Raw genomic sequence first — 23,655 nt, 5'->3', positions numbered from 1 at the left:
GGTCGTGTGATTTTGTCTTTCCTTTTGTTAATGTGGAATATCACATTGATTTACTTAGTGTTGACCATTATCATTATATAGTTTTTGTCTTTGTCTTTCTTTATGGACTTTGTTTTAAAGTTTGTGTCGCCTAATGTGAATATTGCTACCCCTGCTTTCTTGCTGTTTTCATTTGAATGAAATACCCTTTTCCATCCCCTCACTTTCAATCTGTGTATCTCTTTTGCCCTAATGTGAGTCTCTTGTTAACAACATACTATAGTTTTTTTTTTTTTTAACTGCCATTCTGTTCTTTTGATTGGAGCATTTAGTCTATCAACATTTAAACTAATTATTGACAAGTATACATATACTTGTTTATTGCCATTTTAAAACCTTGTTTTCCACATGATTTTGTAATTCTTGCTTGTTCATTTCTTCTTTTTGTTTTTTGATGGTTTTCTTTTGTTTTGCGCTTGAGTTGCTTTCTTTTTGTTTTTGTGACTGTTGTATGATTTTGATTTGTGGTTACCTTGGTTATACTTGCATTAGATTGGTAGTTATGTAAGTTCAGACACATTCTAAAAGATATACATTTTTTTCCTGCCCTCCCTCATATTTTTTATTTTGATGACCTGTTTTACATCATAATGTTTATCTTTTTGCTATTAATTGTAGTTATCACTTCTACAAAATTTTTTGATCGCTTTTTAATCTGTGACCTGGCTTATTTAGTTTGGTTCAGTTCAGTCACTCAGTCGTGTTGCTTATTTAAGTGATCTTCAATTCTTTTATGTATTTGCCTTTCCTATTATGATTTTCCCTTTTCTGTAGATTCTTGATTCTTTCCCAGTTAGAGAAGACCTTTCAATATTTCTTTTAGGTTGGGTTTGGTATTGCTGTATTCTGGTTTTTGCTTGTTTAAGAAATCCTTTATCTCTCCTTTTAGTCTAAAGGATAACCTTGCTGGGTAGAGTAACCTAGGTTGCGGACCTTTCCCTTTCATGACTTTGAATATATCATGCCACTTCCTTCTGGCTGCAAAGTTTCTGCAGAGAAATTAGCTAATAGCCTTTTGGGGGTTCCTTTGTAACTGACTCTTTGTTTCTCTTTTGCTGCGTTTACATTCCTCTCTTGAACTTTGTCCATTTTAATCACAGTATGTTATGGTATTGGTCTGTTTAGGTGCATCTTACTTGGGACCCTCTGTGCTTTCTGTACCTAGGTATCTGTTTCCTTTGTTAGGTTTGGTAAATTTTCAGCCATAATTTCTTCAAACATTTTTTTTTTTTTTTTGGCTACACCATGCAACTTGTGGGATCTTGGTTCTCTGACCAAGGATTGAACCCAGGCCCATGGCAGTACAAGCACTGAGTCTTAACCATTGGACCACCAGAGAATTCCCTGAAAGGCATTTTTAATACCCTTCTTTCTTTTCTTCTGGAACCCCTATTATGTGTAGATTGGCATACTTTTATCTCATAGACCTTCTTTAATGCTATCATTTTTTAAAATTTGTGTCTTTTGTTCTGATTGGAGGATTTCCATTATTCTGGAAATTCCGGTATTCCATTATTCAGATCACTTATCCATTCTGCATTATTTAGTCTGCTATTCTTTACTTCTAGATTGATTTTTATCTTGGCAGTTGAGTTGTTTAATTTTGATTGGATCTTCTTTATAGTTTCTAGTTCCTTGTTACAGTGATTCTGCATTTCTGTCAATAATCTTTATTCCTTTAACATTTTTTTTTAACCTCCTTTTTGAAGTTAGAGTCAGGTAGACTGGAGAGGTCTGTTTCATCATTTGTTCTTTCAGAGGATTTCTCTTGTTCTTTTAACTGGGAGTGGTTCCTGTGCTTTTTAAATTTTACTTACATTTACCTGTCTCTTTAAATTTAGGAGAAACAGTTGTCTTCTGTGGTTTTGAAGAGCTGGCTTTTATGTGGGAGCATCCCTGAGTAGACTGTGGGTCCAATAATTTTGGTGTGAGGGCTTCTTTTGGCATGGCATCTTTTCCTTCAAAGTGCTCTGACTGTTATCCTCTTGATAAGGGGTGACTGGTGGTGTGGTGACCAGAGCCTGCACCGGATGTTGGGCAGGGCCTCCTTTTCGCTCCTTTTGTGGGGTGGGATCTGCTCCCCAGTAGAAATCCTGAGTGTCAGTTCTATAAGGCTCCATTGCCCTTAAATATGTGATCTGTCCCCAAGGAAGTGAGCACTTAATCAGGTGAGGCCCATGTGGTCATAGTGAATCTGTGCCCAAGCAGGCCCCCACAGTTCTGCCCAGAAGCAGTCCAAGGTCTCATGCGTTTCTTGCCTAGTGTTCAGCTGGTGCTGGAGGCTGGGGCATTGTGGCTGCAGGAAGTAAGGTGGTTGTGTTGCCCCCTGGCATTGGGGCTGCCTCTGTGATAGAGTTCTCCCCAGGACCTGTCTACCCCAGATCCAGCTCTAAGTTGCTATGTGAGGTGGGCAGAACTGGAACACCCCAACTGAGTACTCCTCCCAAGGGGACTATCTACCTTGCCTGCTACCCACTGTGAACACTGACAAAGTCCACTGCTGGAGCCCAGCCCCTCCATGGATTCTGGTAGTCCGCTCTGGTTTGGCCCAGACCATTTGAATGCAGAGTTCCAAAGAATAGCCAGGAGAGATGAGAATGCCTTCCTCAATGATGAATGCAAAGAAATAGAGGAAAATAATAGAATGGGAAAGACTAGAGATCTCTTCAAGAAATTTAAAGATACAAAGGAAACATTTCATGCAAAGATGCACACAATAAAGGACAGAAATAGTATGGACCTAACAGAAGCAGAAGATATTAAGAAGAGGTGGCAAGAATACACAGAAGAACTACGCAAAAAAGATCTTCATGACCCAGATAACCACAATGGTGTGATCACTCACCTAGAGCCAGACATCCTGGAATGCAAAGTCAAGTGGGCCTTAGGAAGCATCACTATGAACAAAGCTAGTAGAGGTGATGGAATTCCAGTTGAGCTATTTCAAATCCTGAAAGATGCTGTGAAAGCGCTGCACTCAGTATGTCAGCAAATTTGGAAAACAGCAGTGGTCACAGGACTGGAAAAGGCAATGCCAAAGAATGCTCAAACTACCACACAATCTCACTCATCGCACATGCTAGTAAAGTAATTCTCAAAATTCTCCAAGCCAGGCTTCAGCAATCCGTGAACTGTGAACTTCCAGATGTTCAGGCTGGATTTAGGAAAGTCAGGGGAACCAAAGATCAAATTGTCAACGTCCGCTGAATCATCAAAAAAGCAAGAGAGTTCCAGAAAAACGTCTACTTTTGCTTTATTGACTATGCCAAAGCATTTGACTGTGTGGATCACAACAAACTGGAAAATTGTGAAAAAGATGGGAATACCAGACCACCTTACCTGCCTCCTGAGAAATCTGTAGGCAAGTCAAGAAGCAACAGTTAGAACTGGACATGGAACAACAGACTGGTTCCAAATTGGGAAAGGAGTACTTCAAGGCTGTGTATTGTCACCCTGCTTATTTAACTTATATGGAGAGTACATCATGCAAAATACCAGGCTGGATGAAGCACAAGCTGGAATCAAGATTGCTGGGAGAAATATCAATAACCTCAGATATGCAGATGACACCACCTTTATGGCAGAAAGCAAAGAAGAACTAAAGAGACTGTTGATGAAAGTGAAAGAGGAGAGTGAAAAGGTTGGGTTAAAACTCAGCATTCAGAAAACTAAGGTCATGGCATCCGGTCCCATCACTTCATGGCAAACAGATGTGGAAACAGTGTCAGACTTTATTTTTGGGGGCTCCAAAATCACTGCAAATGGTGATTGCAGCCATGAAATTAAAAGATACTTGCTCCTTGGAAGAAAAACTATGACCAACCTAGACAGCATATTAAAAATCAGAAAAAAAAAAAAAATCAGAGACATTGCCGACAAAGGTCTGTCTAGTCAAGGCTATGATTTTTCCAGTAGTCATGTATGGATGTGAGAGTTGGACCATAAAAAAAGCTTAGCACTGAAGAACTGATGCTTTTGAACTGTGGTGTTGGAGGAGACTCTTGAGAGTCCCTTGGACTGCAAGGAGATCAAACCGTCCATCCTAAAGGAGATCAGTCCTGAATATTCATTGGAAGGACTGATGCTGAAGCTGAAACCCTAATAGTTCGGCTGCCTGATGAAAAGAACTAACTCCTTGGAAAAGACCTTGATGCTGGGAAAGATTGAAGGCAGGAGGATAAGGGGACAACAGGATGAGATGGTTGGATGGCATCACCGACACGATGGACATGAGTTTGAGTAAGCTCCAGGAGTTGTTGATGGACAGGGAGGCCTGGTGTGCTGCAGTCCATGGGGTCGCAAAGAGTCAGATATGACTGAGCAACTGAGCTGAACTAACACCACAGGCCCTTCGGGCTGTCTCCCCCTGGCTTGACAGAGTCCTCCCTCAGGGTCCACCTCCTGGAGTTTCACCACCTGGCTACTCTACATAGTAGCAGCCCACCCAGCATGTCTTTCAGTCTCAGAAGGGCTGTGAGGTGGAAGCTGTTGGCACATCTCTGTCCACCTTGATGCCTAGCAGGCCAGTAGGTTTGCACACCTCACAATCAGAGTCCAAGCCCTGCAGCTCCTCTGACCTCCCAGCAGACAGAGGGCCTTTGCAGAGCGAGGGCCTGCCTTTGCAGACCCTCCCTGCTTCACAGATCTCTCCACAGGGTGCCTATCCCATCCTGATGCCTTTTTTCATTCCATCCGTGGGACTCTTTTTCACCGGTTTGGTTGTGTAAGAGCTCTTCAGACAGCTTCCAGTTGGTTTTCTGTGAGAATTGTTCTATGTGTAGATGCATTTTTGATGCATTCATTGGGATGAGGTGAGCTCCATGTCCTCCAACTCATCGTCTTGATCTCTCCCCCAACCTTGCTACTTCTTTAGAAACCCAAAATAGTTTGATTCCTGCTGCTGAAAACCCTAATGGGAAATTAAACCTAGGCTCAAAACGGGAGGAGAAATGCAGTCTCATATAAATGGATCTGTGTTAAACATTAAGAGATACCTGTCTTCTACAATGGGATTCCCTGGTGGCTCAGTGGTGAAGAATCCATCTGCCAGTGCATGAGATGGGGGTTCGATCCCTGAGTTAGAAAGATCCCCTGGAGAAGAAAATGGCATCCCACTTCAGTATTCTTGCCTGGGAAATCGCATGGACAGAGGAGCCTAGCAGACTGCAGTCAGTGGGGTCTCTGACTTAGGTAAACAACAGCAATCTACTAAGGATGAGGCTTTCAGATTTTTTTGCCTAACACTTAGAATGCTTGTTTAAAATGTAGATTTTAATGCAATTAAGTTATCTTTCCCAGAAATTATGTATCAGTAGTCCCAGCTAGAGTCTTAGAATTTACAATTTTAATAAGTGCCTGGGTGGTCCTGAGGTGTATGATTGGAAGACTATATTTTGAGAACGTGAAAGTGTTAGTCACTCAGTTGTGTCCAACTCTGTGACCCCATGAACTGTAGCCTGCCAGGCTCCTCTGTCCATGGGATTCACCAGGCAAAAATACTGGAGTGGACTGCCATTTCCTTCTCCAGGGGATCTTCCCGATACTTTGAGAAACATGCTCTTAATTTGTGCTACAGAAAAAAGATGAGGGCTTTTAAAATTCCCCAGTGCTTGTCCCCAGGCTGAATCTATCATGTTGGTAGCTTTTTCATCCACAGCTCCCCTCACCTTCACCTTTCCCTCAACTAAAACTTCTGGGTAAGGCTTGCACCCACTCATCACCTGCTGAGACAGCATTTTCTAATAGTCTCTAGAACTTTCAAAAAATTTTCTTGTATAGCCAAACACCAAGGTTGGCCTCAGGGTACCATCCAGATTCTTACAGATTTCCTGGGCCAGTTGAAACTGGACCAAGTCACCTGGATTCTTGTTGAAACTCCATAAATGGAATAGGATCTGAGGGCAGTTATCAGTGAGCATGTCTCATAGTGAAGCAAGGTGTTTCACATCTGCATCTTAGATTGAGAGGTTCATTCTCAGGGAGTTGAAGTTCCAGATGAGGTGTGTGAGCTAACCAGACTAAGAGAAGAGAACAGAAGAGAACATATGACATCTTGACCTTCCTGTGGTGTCTGGGAAGCCCTCTATGACTCATGCTGGCACTAAAACTAAACACCCTTTCGTTGAATTTCTTGGCTTAGCCTTTGTTGGGCAAGCTGGCAGATTCCCCCTTTATGTCAAGTCTCAGAGGAGTCACTGCAGCACTCACTGGTGACTGTTTCTAGGGCATCATGAGCAAGAGGCTCGCAGGCCTATCCACACGTGCCATTCGATTTCATGTTCCTGCTCTCCAGAGTGTTCTGGGGCACATCAACTGCATCTCTCTATGTGAATGCAAAGGATGCTATTCACATATTCCAGGATCTTGAAGCTCTGATTGAGATTCTTTTTCTCCAATGGGTACAAATTGTCATAGTAAAGGGATAGGTTAACTGTTGAGGATATTTAGTATCTGAAGAGAGGGTTAGTTAAACAGATGAATTTTCTGCTAATTTTTTCAGACTAATCAGTGTTATTGTTACCTTTGGATGGGATTTTGGAGGTTATTTGAAGCAATCTCCCAAAAAAGACATAAATGAGGAAACTGAATTCCAGAAAAGATAGGTGTTGTATCTAGATCTACTGCTCTTTAGTGACTATACTATGAAACAAAAATGTAATTTACTTCCCACTAAGTTATAAGTCTCAGAGCTGACAGACTACAGTAGCAACAGACCAATTTGAAGTTTTTAATAGGGTAGATTATGTCTAACTAATAAAACTTTCTCTTTGTGTTTCAGGACTAAAAACTGAAAGTTGTGTTGAGAACATGGGTAAGATATGCTTTAAAGTATTATCTCTGTAATGGGAATTTTATCAGTGTTATTTCTCCCTGGAATAGGTCAGAGCCACCCCACTACACTGTCACACTGTCAGCCCTTGCTTTCTCAAGGCAGAGTTGTGCCTCCTCTCTTACCTTCTCAGGGGGAGGGTGCAGGGATTCACCTTAACCCTACCCCAGCTTTGCCTGTGGCTGTTCTCTCAAACACTGCATTTGCCTTATGCCGGGACTCTGCCAGCTCTGACCCTAGTCCATCATTACAGGAACTTAAGGGCTCCTAAAAACCCCTACATGACTCCTATGCACAGAGTAAGACTCATATTCCTATGTTTTGGCATCTTGGGAAGTAATATTTGGGAGACTGAAGAAGGAATGGAGTGAATATGGCTCAGGGGGAAAGACTCGGGGGGACAAAATGGTAACTTGGTCTGCTTTCTCAGAGGAAAATAGGAGAATATAACAAAAATAATCTTTCTTAGAGGACCATGGGAAAGAATTGGAAAGGTAAATAGGAATTCTAAGAATGTTCAGGAACATTTGATGATGTTCCTGACATCATCAAATTAGACTCAACAGATTTTAACTGAAGTTGCGAGAAAATGTCTTGGGCTGGTGCATACTTTGGATGGATCCTATTTGAAGATTTCTTTGTTTAAAAAGTTTGAAAAATAAGGGTCCATTTCTACCTGTTTTCCTGGCTAGTTTTTCTGTGGATTCTTCTTCACATAATTAAAATGAATCTGTAACCATTTGTTTTCAAAATAGAAATTTTATATTTCTCATATTGCCGTATTTTGTTTGTATCTTGGATGTAAACCAACTCAAATCTTTATAATTAATAAGCATGTAAAGATAGACTGAACCTGACATTCACTTCTGAGTATAGTACTATGTAATGAAAGCATGTTTGTATTTTAGACTATTTTCAACCTGTCTACAACCCTGGTAAGTATGCTCTAATTTTTAAAAATAACCTGTACATGGGTGTTTAATAGCTCTTTCCTGTTCAGCAAATTCAGTTCTTAGCTGAAGAAAAGGAGTTCTTTGCACCTATGAAGGAGTAACTTGGCAGATAGGAAGTGGGGAAAAGAATCTATTCTGGGGAAATTTACCTCCCTTCAAATGAGAGGGTGGGCTCTCTGGAGATCTGAACAATGTGGGAGTAAGGTTGGTGGGACCCAAAGAGCTAGGCACTCTTGACAGGTCCAAGGTCTCTTAATAGATAGAGCTCTATATTAAGTCGTTGAGGTTAGCCTGTGTGACACCACACATCCAGATGAAAGTATAAAAAGTTAGTATTTTTGCCTTTCTTAAATAAGCTGGTGTTTGGTATCATTTGACTAAAACATCTGGGTGTAGACGCGCCACTCCCCCCCACCCCCACCCCCGCCCCCGCCTGCCCCACCTCCCGCTGAGTTTCCACTTATGGTGATATGGCTCAGGTCACTTCTTTGTATCTAAGTTCCTTGATGACATGTTTGGCCCATGTGGCTACAGTGTGAAGAGAGAAAAGTTTCTAGTCTTTTCTTAAATATGCAGGTTACTTGATGTTTAGAAGGTATTTCCTGTCCTTGTGTGAAGCATTTCATGCATCTGAGGACTTGCTTAGTAACACTTCTTATTGGCTCAGGCAGCCACAAGTTTTACTGGTCTCTTCACAGGGACTTCAGCTACCTCTTCAAGACAGACGTTTTTCTAGCTTGTGGAGATTGCTAGAAGACTTGCTATATGTAACAGTTTTTCTTGGTAGAAGGGGCCAGAGGGCTGTTCCAGCCCTATTAGCCAACTGTGTTTAGTTTGTAGCTGACAGTTAAATTTAGTAGCATTAGTTTACTGGATATCAAGTGGATCTTTATGGCCATTTTACTTTAAAGTAGTTGTGCTGTAACTATGATAACTCCCAGTTACTTTGGTCTGTTTTTGAAACTGATGAGTTTCTTTTTGTAACTTAGGTGAGGAAAACCAGAAGCTGGAAAACCCTGGTAAGACATTTTCATAAACTCTGGGAGCTTACTTAGATTTGTAGGGCAACTTCCTTAGGGGTGGGAGCAGGTGGGCATAGAATGGTAAGGAAAAGTGGGAAGAGGCAGAACCCACCTTTAGCTTACGAGTTTGATGTATCAGAGGCCCTGTTCCAGGTACCCTTCTTAATAAGGATGATACAGCAGGTCTCTCTGTCTCTTAGCTGACAATCCATAGGTCATCCCAGCAGAACAGTTAGAGACATCACATGTGGAACTAGTTCTAGAAAACCTATTATTTTTTGCTTTATACTAGCTGTTACATGGATAGAGGAAGGTGTGATTAATTGTTTCACAAACTCTTGTAACCTAGGGTGTTCATCAGGGGCATAAAAATGACATTTTTTCCTAAATTAAAATGATTATATATATACACACACACACATATATTTAAATATATGCCAAAAAATATATATATGTGTATATATGTGTGTGTATATAATTATTTATATATATATGTATAGTTGCTATTAGCTGTATTCATTTGATATTTAGTAAATTCTAACGTATGACTCATTCCCAAGTTTTATGGTCTTTTTAAAAATAATATTCTTCAGGGGTGCTGGGACACAAACATGCTCATAAATTACTGATGAGATTATAAATTCAAACTTCTCTGGAGGACAATTCCAATAATTTGTATCACTAGTCTTAAAATGTCCATACATTTTAACCTAGCTGTAACACTTTTAGATATTTGTCCTAAGGAAATAAACATAAAAGTTTGTGTACAAAATATGTATAGACATGTTTGTACAGTGTTATAGTAGCGAAAATTTTTAAATTTAGTATCCAACAGTTGGACATTGTTAAATAAGTTACATTCTTACTATGAAACACTAACCAATTTAAAAATCATGTTTTCAAAAAATATCTGAAGATATGTTGCTGTTGTTTAATCACTGAGTGTGCCTGATTCTTTGTCACTCCATGGACTGCAGCCCACCATTCTCCTCTGTCCATGGGATTTCTCAAGCAAGAATACCTGGAGTGGGTTGTCATTTCTTTTTCCAGGGCCTCTTCCCTACCCATGTCTCCTGCCTTAGCAGGCAGATACTTTACCACTATGCCACCAGGGAAGCCCAAAGATAAGAGAAAGTACTTACAATACAGTGACAGTAAAAATCACAGGATAAAAACAAGCTCTGCTCAGTACTGTGTAATGGCCTTAATGGGAAAATAATCTAAGAAAGAGTGGACATATGTGTATGTATAACAAATTCACTTCACTGTACTTCTGAAGCTATACATTGTAAGTCAGTTATACTCCAATAAAAATGTTAAAAAAGGATAAAAACAGCATATGGAATATAATGTAAAATTTATTTTACAGTGTTGAACAAACTTCCATTTATAAGATAAGTAAGTACAAGGAATGTAATGTACAACATGACTATAGTTAACAGCTGTGTAGTGTATTTGAAAATTGTTAAAAGAGTAGATCCTAAGACTTCTCATCACAAGGGAAAAAAAAATTTCTTTTTTGGTATTTATATGAGATGCTGGATGTTAAACTAAACTTATTGTGGTAATCATGCCACAATATATGTAACTCAGGCCATTATGTTGCACACCTTAAACTTATACAGTGTTTTATGTCAGTTATATCTCAGTAAAATTGAAAAAGTAATGACAATGTATGTAGCATATACACATATACATATATTATAGCATATATTTCCTTCTTGTACCAGGAAATGTACCAGTATTAAGAATGAATAGCTCTGATATCTGGGATTATGAGTAATTTTTAATAAATTTCTATATTTTTCTAAATTATCTATAATTATATTACTTATATAATCAGGAAATTTTATTAAAAAAATAAATCATGACAAGTATAGGTCAGAGTCTAAAAATATAAATCAATAGAGATATTTCACTTTATCTAAAAAGTGCCTGGATCACTGGCTATGGTTCTCTCTGTAAGTTAGGCACCAGTGTGCTAAATCTCCTTCCTTTTTACTGAAAACTCTAAAAACTTTGGGAATGGGTCATCTCTCACTTGTAAATAGTTATATAAGGTTAATTTTCAAGCTTACTGCATTTATCATTACATAGTTCCTATTCTCATCTTTAGAAATGAAAAGCCAGGAATCCACTGTCTTTCCTGGTAAGTGATCCTTTATTTACTTTCTGAGACTAGCTTCAGGGTAAGAAGGAGATGTGAGGACTCCTAGAACTAAGGACATTACTGGACATGTAGAGTTTGAGGAATAAGTTAAGCCAAAACAGAGGAACTCTAGTTATTGAGAGCTGCTTATGTTCCATGTAATAATGTATTTAGCACTTCTATAATCATCACTTACTACAAACCTGCAAGGTGTTTCTTTTGCATAAATAAGGAAATAAAGGTCAGGGATTTATTAAGCCTGCCCAGTCAGAGAGCTAATAACTGTAATGACAACAGAACTAAACCAAGCAGAGTCTTAGACCCAGTACTGTTTCATTCAAAAACTGGTGTACTCAGATTGCCTTATGAAGATAAGGTTGGCTAGATCATGAAGTCCTTGAAGTCCAGCATCAGTTTAGGCTTTGTCCAGTCTGAGAATGAAGAGCAATTAGAAGGTGTTCTTATTGTTACTGTTCCCCACCCCCACTCCCCCCTTTTTAAGTCTTGGAGATGGGGGCTGGTATACACAAAAGGGAGCATTAACAATGCAAGATAGTTGATTAAAATTAACCAGTATTCATTTCTGTCTTCAGGTATGAAAAGCCAGGAAGCCACCCAGATACCTGGTAAGACAGCTTTATTTACACTCTTGGTCCAAGTATGAGAAGAGAAGGCTTCCTCCGGGTATTAAAGAGAATATTGTCATTAGACAACTAGTCATTAATATTTCCCTTACAGCCTCCTTCCTGCCTGTCTTTCTACAAAATTTTAGCTGGAGAAGAGAGTAGGAAAGTGCCTTTCCTCCCTAGTGTGTGTGCATTCTTGGAGCAGGACAGTTAGCACTGTTGGGGGCAGGCAGAAGGCAGGCTGCTGCAACCTGGATGCGTGCAGTCCAGCCTTAGATTCCACAGCTAAAGGTATTTAGTAGAAACTTCGACTTTATGCAAAAGCTGATTGTTAGCTTTGGCTATTAATAAAAGCATCTCAGCATCTAGGATCTGCAGGTAACTAAGCATAGTATTCTCCTGGCATAGAGGCAGACTTAGTGAGGTGCCATGACAGAAGGCTTTTCTGAGTCTGGCATAGATTTGCAGAGTGAGGGTTCATGTAGCCAGAACTTTGTAAGTAAAAGCCAGAAACTACAGTGCAGGTGGGCTCTCTGGTGCTTGTATCACTTGAGTTCATGAGACAAGAAGCAGTTTGAAAATTGTACTTACTGGAACAATCTGCAAGTCACTGAAAATTTCTTTCTCATTTAGGAATGAAAATTCCAGAATCTTTTTCACTACCTGGTAAGTAATGTTAGGCATGCTGGAGAGGAGACTGCCAGTCTGGGAAGTACAGATATAATTGTCACCATTACATATGCAGGGAGGCTGAGTACTTTGCGCAAGATCACATGAGTGGAAGATCTAGGTTCTTATAACCAAACTGTTGTTCAGTGGCTAAGTCATGCCCTCCTCTTCGTGGCCCTGTGAACCGCAGTGTGCCAGGCTGCTCTGTCGCTGTTTCCTGGAGTTCGCTCAAACTCACGTCCATCGAGTTGGTGATGCTGTCACCCCCTCCTCCTCCTGCCCTTAATCTTTCCCAGCATCAGGGTCTTTTCCAGTGAGTTGGCTCTGTATCAGGTGGCCAAAGTATTGGAGCTTCAGCATCAGTCCTTCCAATAAATGTTCAGGGTTGATTTCCTTTAGGATTGACTGGTTTGATTTCCTTGCAGTCCATGGGAGTCTCAAGTGGGTAGCCATTCCCTTCTCCAGGGAATCTTTCTGGCCCAGGGATCGAACCCCAGTCTCCTGCATTACAGGCAGATTCTTTACTGTCTGAGCCACTAGGAAAGCTGCCATGACCAAGAACCAGTTTCTTAAAATTTCTGGCTCCTCAAGTGTTTTTCCAGTATATTTATCATGCATATTTAACCTACCTTTAAGATATAACCATGAAAACAAGTATTTTAAAAAGTGTGAGGCTATTGCTGAATGCAAGGCTTGTGAGGGGCCTTGAGTTTCTATGGCAGGAGTGTGTTCAGTCACACTGAAGAGTGTGACTCCCATCAAGTCAAAAGGACGTCAGAACTTATGCTAATAGGGGAGGAAAAAATATTAAAAGGCCCTCAAACTTAATTTTTATCTCTGAGACAAGGAGAAGACAAGGAGAAGGTTAAAAAAAAAAAAAAAAAAAAAAAGACATGATCTAGTATTTTACCAGAGAGCTATGGACAGTAATAAAACTTCTCTATGCCTAAGAATTGTCATCTTTCAAATGTGGCTAACACACATATGTTGCCTTATGGAGATACCTGTAAGGCCTATGAAAACACAAAATCTCAGGGCGCAAGCCCCTATCCAGTGCTTATAAATCCTTTCTTTTGAATTCATAGGCTGTTTTGAAAATAATTTTTGGTAGGTTTTGTTATTATGGAATGATCGTCTGTTAAGGAAATAGATTTCTGGCATCTGCTAAATGGCATCCATCCACACAGCACTGAGCTTTGCTTAACATTGCTGCCTTTGGGTACTGTGTGCTGTGGGCAGGAACCAGGCGTTCACAGTTCACTGTGACCCAGAGAGAGAGGTTCCAGCAACACTTTTATATTCACCCAGATTTGAATGATTGAACTTACTTGGCCACAACTTTGGAAGTGAACCTCTAGCGACCTTGATGGCACACTGTCTACATCTCTTCAGCTCGCTGGACCTGAGTTTACATAGTACTCTCATTGGCACCTTACTAGGCACACTGGGTTTTGAAAGGCAGTTGCTTAGCAAAGTATGAGGGATGCACACAGACCCAACTTCATGAAGTTTCTCCTCTGCCATTTTCCTCTTGGTAACTTTGTATAAGTTATTTCACTTTTCTGGACCTCTGCTTCTGCATCTGTAAAACAAGGAAAGCTTCTGTCTTGCAGGACTAAAGTCCTAATTTAGGATTAAAGTCCTAATGAGATAAAGCACTGACAAAACAAATGTTGGGTTAAAATAGTAAATGGTAGTTGCCTTTATTATTATCTGAATAATAAATCTTTTTCTCATTTAGGAATAAAAATGTTACAACCGGATGAAAAACCTGGTAAATTCTTTTTAGAAGATTCTTTTATGTATGTAGGGGTGGAGGCACCATGGGGTCTGAGTCCTTTACTGTAATCGTTCACTGAGCTCCATCTTAAGGGGTCTGGACACTTGGGCTGTACGCTTGACATCCAGTCTGCAAGCCACAAGGGAGGCGCTGAGGACTCCTTTCAGTGTGAGCAGCGGACTGCTCTTAGGGCTCCCTGGGTCAGGCAGAGACAAAGGCAGTTGACCTGAAGCTGGGACAGTTGACCTCCAGCTGCGCCTGTCTATTCCAGAAGGGGCAGGTTTCTCCAGGTGAGCAGGCTACTGAGGGAACCTGTAGTCACAGGAATGAGAGCATCAAGGAGGGGTGTGTGAGCCCTGCACAGTGTGGGACATACTTTCTGCACTCCTCACTGCACGCTCCATGTCCTCCAGCAATAAGCCGCTCAGTTTTGCTGGGACTGTTTTGTATGTATTGTGCCCTTTCTTAGAAAACTGTTATAGTGCAGGCTTTTTTAAAGGTGATGTCAAAACATTTACACAGAATCTCATATAATCCAATAAGAGAAGTACTGTCACCATTTCAGAGATGAAAACATGGAATATAGGGAAGTTAAGGAGCCTGTAAAAGGCTAGAACGAGACAATCAAGACCCAAACTTCTCAAGTTTTGTTCATTTTCTGTTGCATGACACTTGTCTACCAGCTGGATGTAGTTACAGAAAATACACCTCTAATCTGGGCTTCTAGAATTGGCATTTGGCTTCAGAGCTGTCAAAATATGGCAATATTGCAATATTTTAATTTTAACACACTTGGAGTTAGAATAGCATAGTAATTAAGAGCAGAGGCTTTGAAAGCAGGTATTGCTCCCACTGATTACCAAGCGTAAAAGTTGTGATTTTATGCAACTTTTGGGGAAATTTGTATAATATGGATAACTCGACTACCTCGTAGAGCTGTAAGAAGTAAAAGTGTCAATGTACACTAAGTATTGGTTCAGGGTGTGACACAGTAAGCATTGAGTCAATGGTAGGTGCTATAGTTGCACTTGGGCATCTGAGGTTAATATGTAAAAAAGACTTCTCTATAAACAAAATTTTAACTTTTTAAAATGGAAACACACATACATTGTTAAAAAAATTTCAAAGCATGCAAATAAGTAAACTTAGACCCTCCCCCCAATACCTGTAAGTCTAATATCCTGACCTTCAGTCCCACACCCAGAGATAACCAAGTTTGCTTAATCATTTAATGAGATTTTTTTTCTCTTTGGTGTACAATGCAATTAACTGAACATCTGTTTCTATTTTAGAAGACAAAAGCCAAGATATCAACCAGCCTAGTAAGAAATATTTCTTTTCCTTAGTTGATAATGTCTGTTTCTGCAATATACAAAAACTGAGAAAGTTTTTTTTAAAAAAAGACACCAATCTCAAGTTTAAAGCATCCTAACAGAATATAATGTCACATCCAAATACTTCTATGTGCGAATGGTGGGGGCAACTTGATTTTGTTTCTTAAGCAGTGATTTTCAACTGTATATAGAGACTACTTTTTCAAGCAATGGTTCTCAACTCTATCAACCCAATTATTTTAGAACAAATATTTTATAAAGGTATTCTGAAATAAAATTCTTAGATAAGACCCACTTGCACCCATAAAAAAATCAAGTAATGTCCTAATGATATAACAAAATTATAAACATTTCAGTATGTAAATAAATGCCTACATTATTCTACATAATGAAGTAGTCAGATGATTGTATTTAATTACACAAATAAATTTGGATTTAAGAGAAACCTAGAAGCTATTCTATATAAGAAAAATGAAAGTGGAGAAATACTGTGGGCTTATTAGGTAGAAACTAATTAGATACTAAACTAATAATCTAAACTTATTATATAGAAACTAATGTTTATTAAAACTATCCAAATATATTTTGCCTATATGTAAAACAGGTTCTGGATATAAATACATTTTTAATTTATATATATGTCTACCAGTGCATTTGAAATTTATGTGGAAGTGGGTCAGTTTTTCATTGTGCAAGACTGTCCACAGCATGGTACTGGTCTTCTACTTCTATACCCCACTGCTGTGATAATCACAAAATATCCTGACAAGTTTGCGAACTGCCTCGTAGTAGGCCCTTGAGAACCCCTTGAGAATCACTGCTCTCTAGTAGCAAACTAATGCAGGAGTGCGTCCGCCTGTCCATTTTCCCATAACTGCATGTTTATGATTATGGCAAGCAAATACATTTATGGTTTGAAGGTTTTATAGTATTTCCATGGTTTCACTTATGAAATGTGAATGGTGAGCCCATCTGGGTCTTTCCAGTCAGTCTTCCCTGGTAGTCTAAACCAGAACACAGTCAAAAGTCAGACGTCTACATTATGGCAGTGTGAATCACACCATCCTGGATGGCTGGACTCTACTGAACCTCTCTCTGCTAGTTCAGATAGAAGGGAAGTGGTTTTCTCCAGAGTAGTGTTTTATGTATAAAGGGAAAATTTTTTTCTTTTTTTTTTTAAATCAGCTTGCAGGGCTTAGTGTTTTAAAAAATGCAGCTATATTCCATTGTATACTGGTAAAATATACATATGAAATATACCATTGTACTCAAAATACATAAGACACAGCATTAAACTTTATCTTTTATATACAGAAAATGAAAATTTTCAATTGCCAAGAAATTCTAGTGAACTTAAACAATGAGAAATTACTTTTGTCTACTTAAATACTAAAAAGGCTATGGAAACCTGGATAAAACCTAGGTCAACACACCTTTATGATACATATGAAAATATAGCCCCCAGCCTGTAATGAACTGTATTTATTTTAAAGTTGTCCTGGTTAGAAGTACTTGATATATGTTTCTAATCTAACTTGTCTGTTCATATATTCAGGAAATATGGTGTCAGTGGATGAAATGTGATACTCAAAATGACGTGTGTCAGTGACTGTGTGTTCTCATTAACAGCTCCAGCTCCAGCAGTTCCAGTTCCAGGTCCCAAAAGCCATCCCTCTGCATCTTCTGGCAAAATGCTCCTTCCCCAGTGTGGGACATTCATCATTTTAATCAGTGTTTCTGCTATAAATCTTGGTCGCTCTGTAGTCTGATACATTCTTTACTTGTACTTTACATTGTACTTGAAATACAACTACAGGTATCCCACAGAAATCATCAAAGGGAATGATGTATTTTTCACTTGTTGGTCAACATTCAGTTGATAAAACGTGAATTTGTTATTCACTTAGCAAATCTGGTAGTAAACCCAGATATCATAGAATTTGTTTTTCACTTATTTCTATATTAATTTTATGATTGTAAAAAAAACTGTATACTTTTAATTCAATAAAAGACCTTTAATTTCAGTAGAATTGCCAGATACTGAAAGGCTGTTGCTAAACCACGAAAAGATGCCGGGATTCTTGGCCTCCGGAGGAGAAGAATTCAATCCGGGGCCAGAGACAAGGCTTGATTGCTCAGAGCTTTTGTGTAATAAAGTTTTATTAAAATTAAAGGAGATAGAGAAAGCTTCTGACATAGGCATCAGAAGGGGGCAGAAAGTACCCGCTTGCTAGTGTTAGCAATGGAGTTATATACTGTCCAGTGAATCAAAAGAATGTCTGGAGGTTGTAAAGACCTCACCAGACCTACTCCCATAATTTACATTTTAAGATAACAGGATTAGCCAGAAGGTTTAATCCAGAGACTGTCCTCAGGCAGGATACATTATTGTTATATAATCCTAAAGAACGTAGAGGGAAAAAAAGTTTCTCCTTTCTTCCTCCTTGAGAATTCCAGACCCCTCTCTCCTTGGGGACCCCTAGGCTTCTTATCAACCTGCCTAGGAAATGACTCTCAATACTAAAATATCAATAATGCTAGTGGGTAATATGAATTTAATTCCTGAATTAGAATTTTAAAGGTGTTTTACTCATCTTTAAAGGATCAGACTTTGACTTCAAATAGTATATTCTTTCAGTCTCTTCATTTTCCTTCTATATAGGAACACTTTGTATTTTTACAAACACAAGAGTTTACTAAGTATTTCACATACACAGTCCCTAACTTGAACCTCATATTAACCTAGGAAGGCAGACAGTACTGAGTATGTGGGCTCAGTAAGAAAGGAGAATGAGGTAAGTACAGTAAGGTGCTCTTTTCCCCAAGAAAAAGAGTGGTTGAATGGTAACTGATTTAGGCATGGGCTTTGATAAGTGACACTTGTTTACACTGCCAACGTTTCAAAAAGAACTTAGGCCATTTTCAGAGATACAGAAAAACTTCATGAAGTCTAAACTAGGTATTAAGGGTTCAGTGTGCTTTAATTCTACCATTTACCTCTCTTCATGTTGAGAATTTTGAGTGAACTATCCACAAGAACCATTACGCAGTTCACAGAACGTGTATAAATTGTGCTAGAGAGCACAACTTAGTCCTGAGGCCAAAGTGAGTCTGATTTACATCCAAATCTAGAACTTGGTTATCATTTGCTTGGAGCACAAGTCAGGTACACACCAGGGCTGCTTATCTATCTAACCAGCTGCATGAACAAGGCCTGTAGCCTGCCTTACACATGTAGTCACCAGCAGAATTGAAACTTAGGAGGCTAACTGGACCTGTCTTTAAAAGGCAGACCCTGAGCCCTGTTTAGGGCTTGTGAAATTAGAGATTAAAAATATGACAGCACAAAAAATGAAAGGCTAGAGAGATGAGCATGGTTAGCCATCTGTCCAACAGGATGTTGCTCACTGAGGAGCAATTCTCATTTGTTAAATCACCAGTTCTTCCTACAGTAAGAGGGTGTGCAGAGGGGCAAACTCCTTTCACCTTTGGCTACAAGGATGAGAAAGACAGAGGTGTTAGAAGAAACAGCCCACGAGCCTTGTTTGTGGCTCCTACACAACTGTTAGCTAGTCTGCATCTGGACAGATTCCTCCAGTGGTATCTCAGAGGGGGCCTCTGGATACACAGCACACCACACTCCTCGCCATCCTCACAGTAACACAGTGGCAGGGTTCACAGGCTGTTTATGACACCTCTCATCATAAGCCAAAGCATGATGCAGAAATGCAGCATGAAAGCATTCCAAGAGGGGCTAACATGATGCAGTGAGATCTGGTTTTAAAGAATCACTATTGCACATTACCATGTCTAATTTAGATTTTCCAGTGTTTTCAGATGCTAATGATGTATTAGAGAATTCTTATATATGAAGTAATTTCTATTTGCTGTACCCTGGTCAAAATACATCAGTACTGAGGGTGAAGTGAAAGTCGCTTAAGTCATGTCCAACTCTTTGCAACCCCATGGACTGTAGTCCTTGGAATTCTCCAGGCCAGAATATTGGAGTGGGTAGCCTTTCCCTTCTCCATGGGACCGTCCCAACCCAGGGATCAAACCCAGGTCTCCCGCATTGAAGGCAGATTCTTTACCAGCTGAGCCACAAGGGAAGCCCTTCACTTTGAGGGTGAAGTCAGACTTAAAACCAGGTTAAAACTGAAATACTTGAGTTGTGATTATGATTTAATACTTGTATGAACATGAATCATCTTTCTCCCAGAACCAAATAAAGCACCAGACAGAATTATATAAAAAGTAATTATAATCAAGAATTTATTTATGTTTTCATATTTTTTAGAAATAAAGAGGTTTAAAAAACAAAAAACGGTGCAAAAATGATAAAATGTAATTCTTCTGTTATATCCTAATTGCTTACGTGTGTTCTGTAAATTCCAAATAAGTAAAATAATATAAAAATATATATTCAAATCTTTATAGAATGAAAAGAAAACCACATTAATCATTAAATACTCTTGGATTTTCTTTACTCCTCCCACAGATGAATTCACAAATATAAAAACTGACATTTACATTCTGAAGTACAAATCTCCAGCAGCCAAGTAATTATACAGTTTATTTTGTTATGTGCAAAGTAGACATTTCATATTTACTTGCTATGGAAAGCAGAGTACAGGCTCAATGGAGAATAATCATTAAACATTGATTATTTTTAAGAACAATGCTGTTGTAAAAATGTAGAATAGTAAATATTTTTTGGTAATTATGTATTTCTCTTTTAAAGTAATTTACAGCTTTTAGATATAAATCTTTAAAAGGCTATCTCTGAAGAGCAGTGAGGTGACTGTTATTTCAGATTTGATGAATAATAATTTTTCAGTAACCTTCTCAAAAACCAAGTCAGGAGAGAGGATTGTTTTCCCCCCCCTCCATGTGGTCAGTTTCATTTTTAAAGAAGCCCTGATGTAACACGAAGATGTATTTCACAAACCTTTAACACAAGTTTGTGAGCTGTCAACTGAAGACACCACCTCTGATGTGGATGGTTTCATTCAATCCATGTTCTACCAACTTGATATCTTCTAAGTCATCTTTTATGATGCTAATCAAGTGGCTAAGGCCTTCCTGTTGTTGTTTCAAATGCTAGAAGGAATCAAAAAAATATCAATGTATTTCTCTATTAAACTGCAAGCTACTTACAAGAAAAAGGCTTATTTTTCATTATTTTACTAGCAACACAGGACTCAGTTGCTCTCATATGCATATTTCAAAAATTTGCATTGTATCTTTTGCTAACACTTAAATACAGTTAAATACTGTGAAAAGCAAAATCAAATATGTAATAAATATAACCGATTTTACAAAAGATGCAGATTTTTACAGATTCCTTTTATCAACCTGTGATAAAAAACCAGTTATATTAAAACAATGCAAGAAGGTACTCAAATATAGATTAACAAAATAATCATTCTGAGGATTTCCATGTTTTCAAGTACAAAGTATAAACTGATAACGGTGGTAACTACTATTGCTAACATTTCAGGTGTTTATATTCCCAATTTTATTGCATACACAAACTCATTCTAATATGTTGGAATTGTTCTCATTTAATTATAAATATGAATATAATCAGGTATATGTATAAATTAAAAGATGCTTACTCCTTGGAAGGAAAGTTATGACCAACCTAGATAGCATATTCAAAAGCAGAGACATTACTTTGCCAACAAAGGTTCGTATAGTCAAGGCTATGGTTTTGCCAGTGGTCATGTATGGATGTGAGAGTTGGACTATAAAGAAAGCCGAGCGCCGAAGAATTGATGCTTTTGAATTGGGGTGTTGGAGAAGACTCACGAGAGTCCCTTGGACTGCAAGGAGATCCAACCAGTCCATCCTGAAAGAGATCAGTCCTGAGTGTTCATTGGAAAGACTGATGTTGAAGCTGAAACTCCAATACTTTGGCCACCTGATGCGAAGAGCTGACTCATTTGAAAAGACCCTGATGTTGGGAAAGATTGAAGGAGGGGAAGGGGACGAGAGAGGATGAGATGGTTGGATGGCATCACTGATTCAGTGGACATAAGTTTGGGTAAACTCCGGGAGTTGGTGATGAACAGGGAGGCCTGGCATGCTGCAGTCCATGGGGTCACAAAGAATTGGACACGACTGAGCGACTGAACTGAACTGATAACTTTTTGAGAACCCAAGAGCCAAACTAGTTTTTAGTTGCATAAAACAGCAATATTCATTCTAAAGCACATAATAAAATTAGATAAATAAGGACATTTATAACTACCTAAAATCCTCAGGACATGCCAATTAGTCCTATCTAATATGTTCCACAAAGTTTGCCATCTTAATATTTTTAGACAGTTGCTGAATGGATGAACAGCTTTCATTAAACCAATCTGTATTTATACTAATGAAAGTAAGCTACAGTAGTACTTCCTAATGTTTTCCTAGAAGTGAGCCTTAGGCAAGTGGTCTGAGGTCTTGGATCCTGTAGCCTCCACCCAGGTCCCCTGAAGGCTGATGGGATCAGTAACCCTCCCTTCAGCAACTACCATTCTACTCTTGGGTACACCATATAAATGGAATCCTAAAACTTTTGTCCTTTCAAATAACTGGCTTATTTCACATAATGTCTTCAAAGTTCATCCATGATGCGTATGTGTGTATAAACTGCCTGCCTTTTTAAGGCTAATATTCCATTGTATACATATACTATATTTTGTCTACTTACCCATCTGTTGACACCTGGATTGCTTCCACTTTGGCTACTGTGAATAATGCTTCTATGAACATGGGCATGCAAATATCTGAGTCACTACATTCAATTCTTACAGGTACATTCCAGAAGTAGAATTGCGGGACTGTATTATAATTCTATATTTAATATTTTAAGGAAGCATTTTTCACACTGCCTGTGTATATCATTTTACATTGCCACTAGCAATGCACGACAGTTCCATTTTCTTTACATCCTCTAAACGTGTTATTTTCTGGAGGGTGTTTTGTTTTGGATAATAGCCATCCTTATGGACGGGAATTCACCTTTTAAAAAGTGCACTCGAGTGGAAAACTTACCTGCTTGATTTCTCGTAACAGATCTGCGTCTATGTAGTATCTTTCTTCAGATTTGACTGCTCCAAAGTGATTCTGCATCCTGATTTGGGACATCAGTTCATTTAGTCGGCCCTTAAAAATAATACTGAGTTGAATTATAACTGCTCACAACAGCAACCATTTCTAAGAGAATGTTTTAAAAGGATGGATACTACTATAATTAAAGGCGTTTCAATTCTCCTTTTGTACTTCATTTGAAACATTAATACAATCATACAATTAATACACGTCCAGTACATCATGATTAAGAGTCTACTTTAGAAAGCAAGTTTTAATTAAAAAGAATATGTACTTAATAAAGAACATGTACTTGGTCTTTTTGAAGACCAAGTAACATTTCTGAGCCACCTGAAACAAATTCTAGCTTTATGGTCTTACCTTAAACTGAGTAGGGGCATTTAGTTCACCCTGAATTGTATCTAGCTGAACTCGCAACTGCTCTTCATCAGCTTGGATGGCATACCCACTCTTCCTCTGAATTTCCTGTTTGATTAGGACCTACACAAAGAAAGCCCAACAATAACAATAGAATTATCTCTTTTCATTTATGCAGGTAATTTTATTACACATCAACTGTTGAAAGAAATTAGCTAAATACAATAGTTAGAATCATAACAGTTCAAGATTTGAATTGTTTGCCCATTCTTATTAGGCAAGTTACATGAATTTACTTTTAATGACCACATAATTTTCATGATTAGCCAATAATTAAGCATTCTTATATCGAGGGGGATATATAGTTTCTAGTTTTTTTACTGGTATAGACTGCCATGAATTCAAGATTGCTGGGTTTAAAGGTAGGTGTGTTCAGTCTTCAGAAGCTGCTAGATTGCTTTCCCAAATATCCTAGCAACTTATGTATTCGTAAGACACACATAAGACTACCCTTTTCCACACATTTCTGTCAGCAATAGGTAATGACGTTTAAAGTTTTTCCAATCTGATGAGTACTAAAGCATCACACAATTTTTCTTTTTTAAAAATCTGCATCCCCTTGATTGTTTTTTTCTTTCTTGGCCACTTGGCTTCTGGGATCAGTTCGGATCTTAGTTCTTTGACCAGGGATTGAACCCAGACTCCCTGCAGTGGAATTGGGGAGCTTTAACCACTGGACCACCAGGGGATTCCACCCCCACCTTGAATGTTGAAGGACCATCTTCCACCAGGTAAG

The 23,655-nt window shown here is 38.7% G+C and overlaps 2 protein-coding genes across 13 annotated transcripts in view; one reads left to right on the top strand and one right to left on the bottom strand.

The window, feature by feature from the left end:
- The window catches only part of ART3 (ADP-ribosyltransferase 3 (inactive)), a 151,342-nt gene extending 133,917 nt beyond the window's left edge, over positions 1 to 17,425 (top strand). For 4 of the 12 annotated variants that reach the window (XM_025289878.2, XM_025289877.2, XM_025289879.2 and 1 more), the window contains 7 exons: positions 6,818 to 6,850; positions 7,777 to 7,803; positions 8,811 to 8,840; positions 10,941 to 10,992; positions 11,586 to 11,618; positions 12,252 to 12,284; positions 17,031 to 17,425. In XM_025289878.2, coding sequence (XP_025145663.1) covers positions 6,818 to 6,850; positions 7,777 to 7,803; positions 8,811 to 8,840; positions 10,941 to 10,992; positions 11,586 to 11,618; positions 12,252 to 12,284; positions 17,031 to 17,247 — 425 coding nt within the window. In that variant the 3' untranslated portion in view covers positions 17,248 to 17,425. Of the gene's footprint in view, positions 1 to 6,817; positions 6,851 to 7,776; positions 7,804 to 8,810; positions 8,841 to 10,940; positions 10,993 to 11,585; positions 11,619 to 12,251; positions 12,285 to 14,028; positions 14,062 to 15,359; positions 15,390 to 17,030 lie in introns of all 12 variants that reach the window. The other 8 variants (XM_025289875.2, XM_025289882.2, XM_044945772.1 and 5 more) reach the window with 8 other exon arrangements.
- Positions 17,426 to 19,649: 2,224 nt separating this feature from the next.
- NUP54 (nucleoporin 54) overlaps positions 19,650 to 23,655 on the bottom strand; it is a 32,374-nt gene continuing 28,368 nt past the window's right edge. Inside the window, exons 10-12 of the mRNA XM_006079162.3 lie at positions 22,863 to 22,982; positions 22,446 to 22,556; positions 19,650 to 20,501 (exon numbers count right to left, since the gene is read on the bottom strand). Coding sequence (XP_006079224.1) covers positions 20,373 to 20,501; positions 22,446 to 22,556; positions 22,863 to 22,982 — 360 coding nt within the window. The 3' untranslated portion in view covers positions 19,650 to 20,372. The remainder of the gene's footprint in view (positions 20,502 to 22,445; positions 22,557 to 22,862; positions 22,983 to 23,655) is intronic.

Source organism: Bubalus bubalis, chromosome 7, assembly GCF_019923935.1.
Source record: "Bubalus bubalis isolate 160015118507 breed Murrah chromosome 7, NDDB_SH_1, whole genome shotgun sequence".
Lineage (NCBI taxonomy): Eukaryota > Metazoa > Chordata > Mammalia > Artiodactyla > Bovidae > Bubalus > Bubalus bubalis.
Note: the sequence above shows the minus strand (reverse complement) of the source record. Positions and strands in the feature narration are given on the sequence as shown.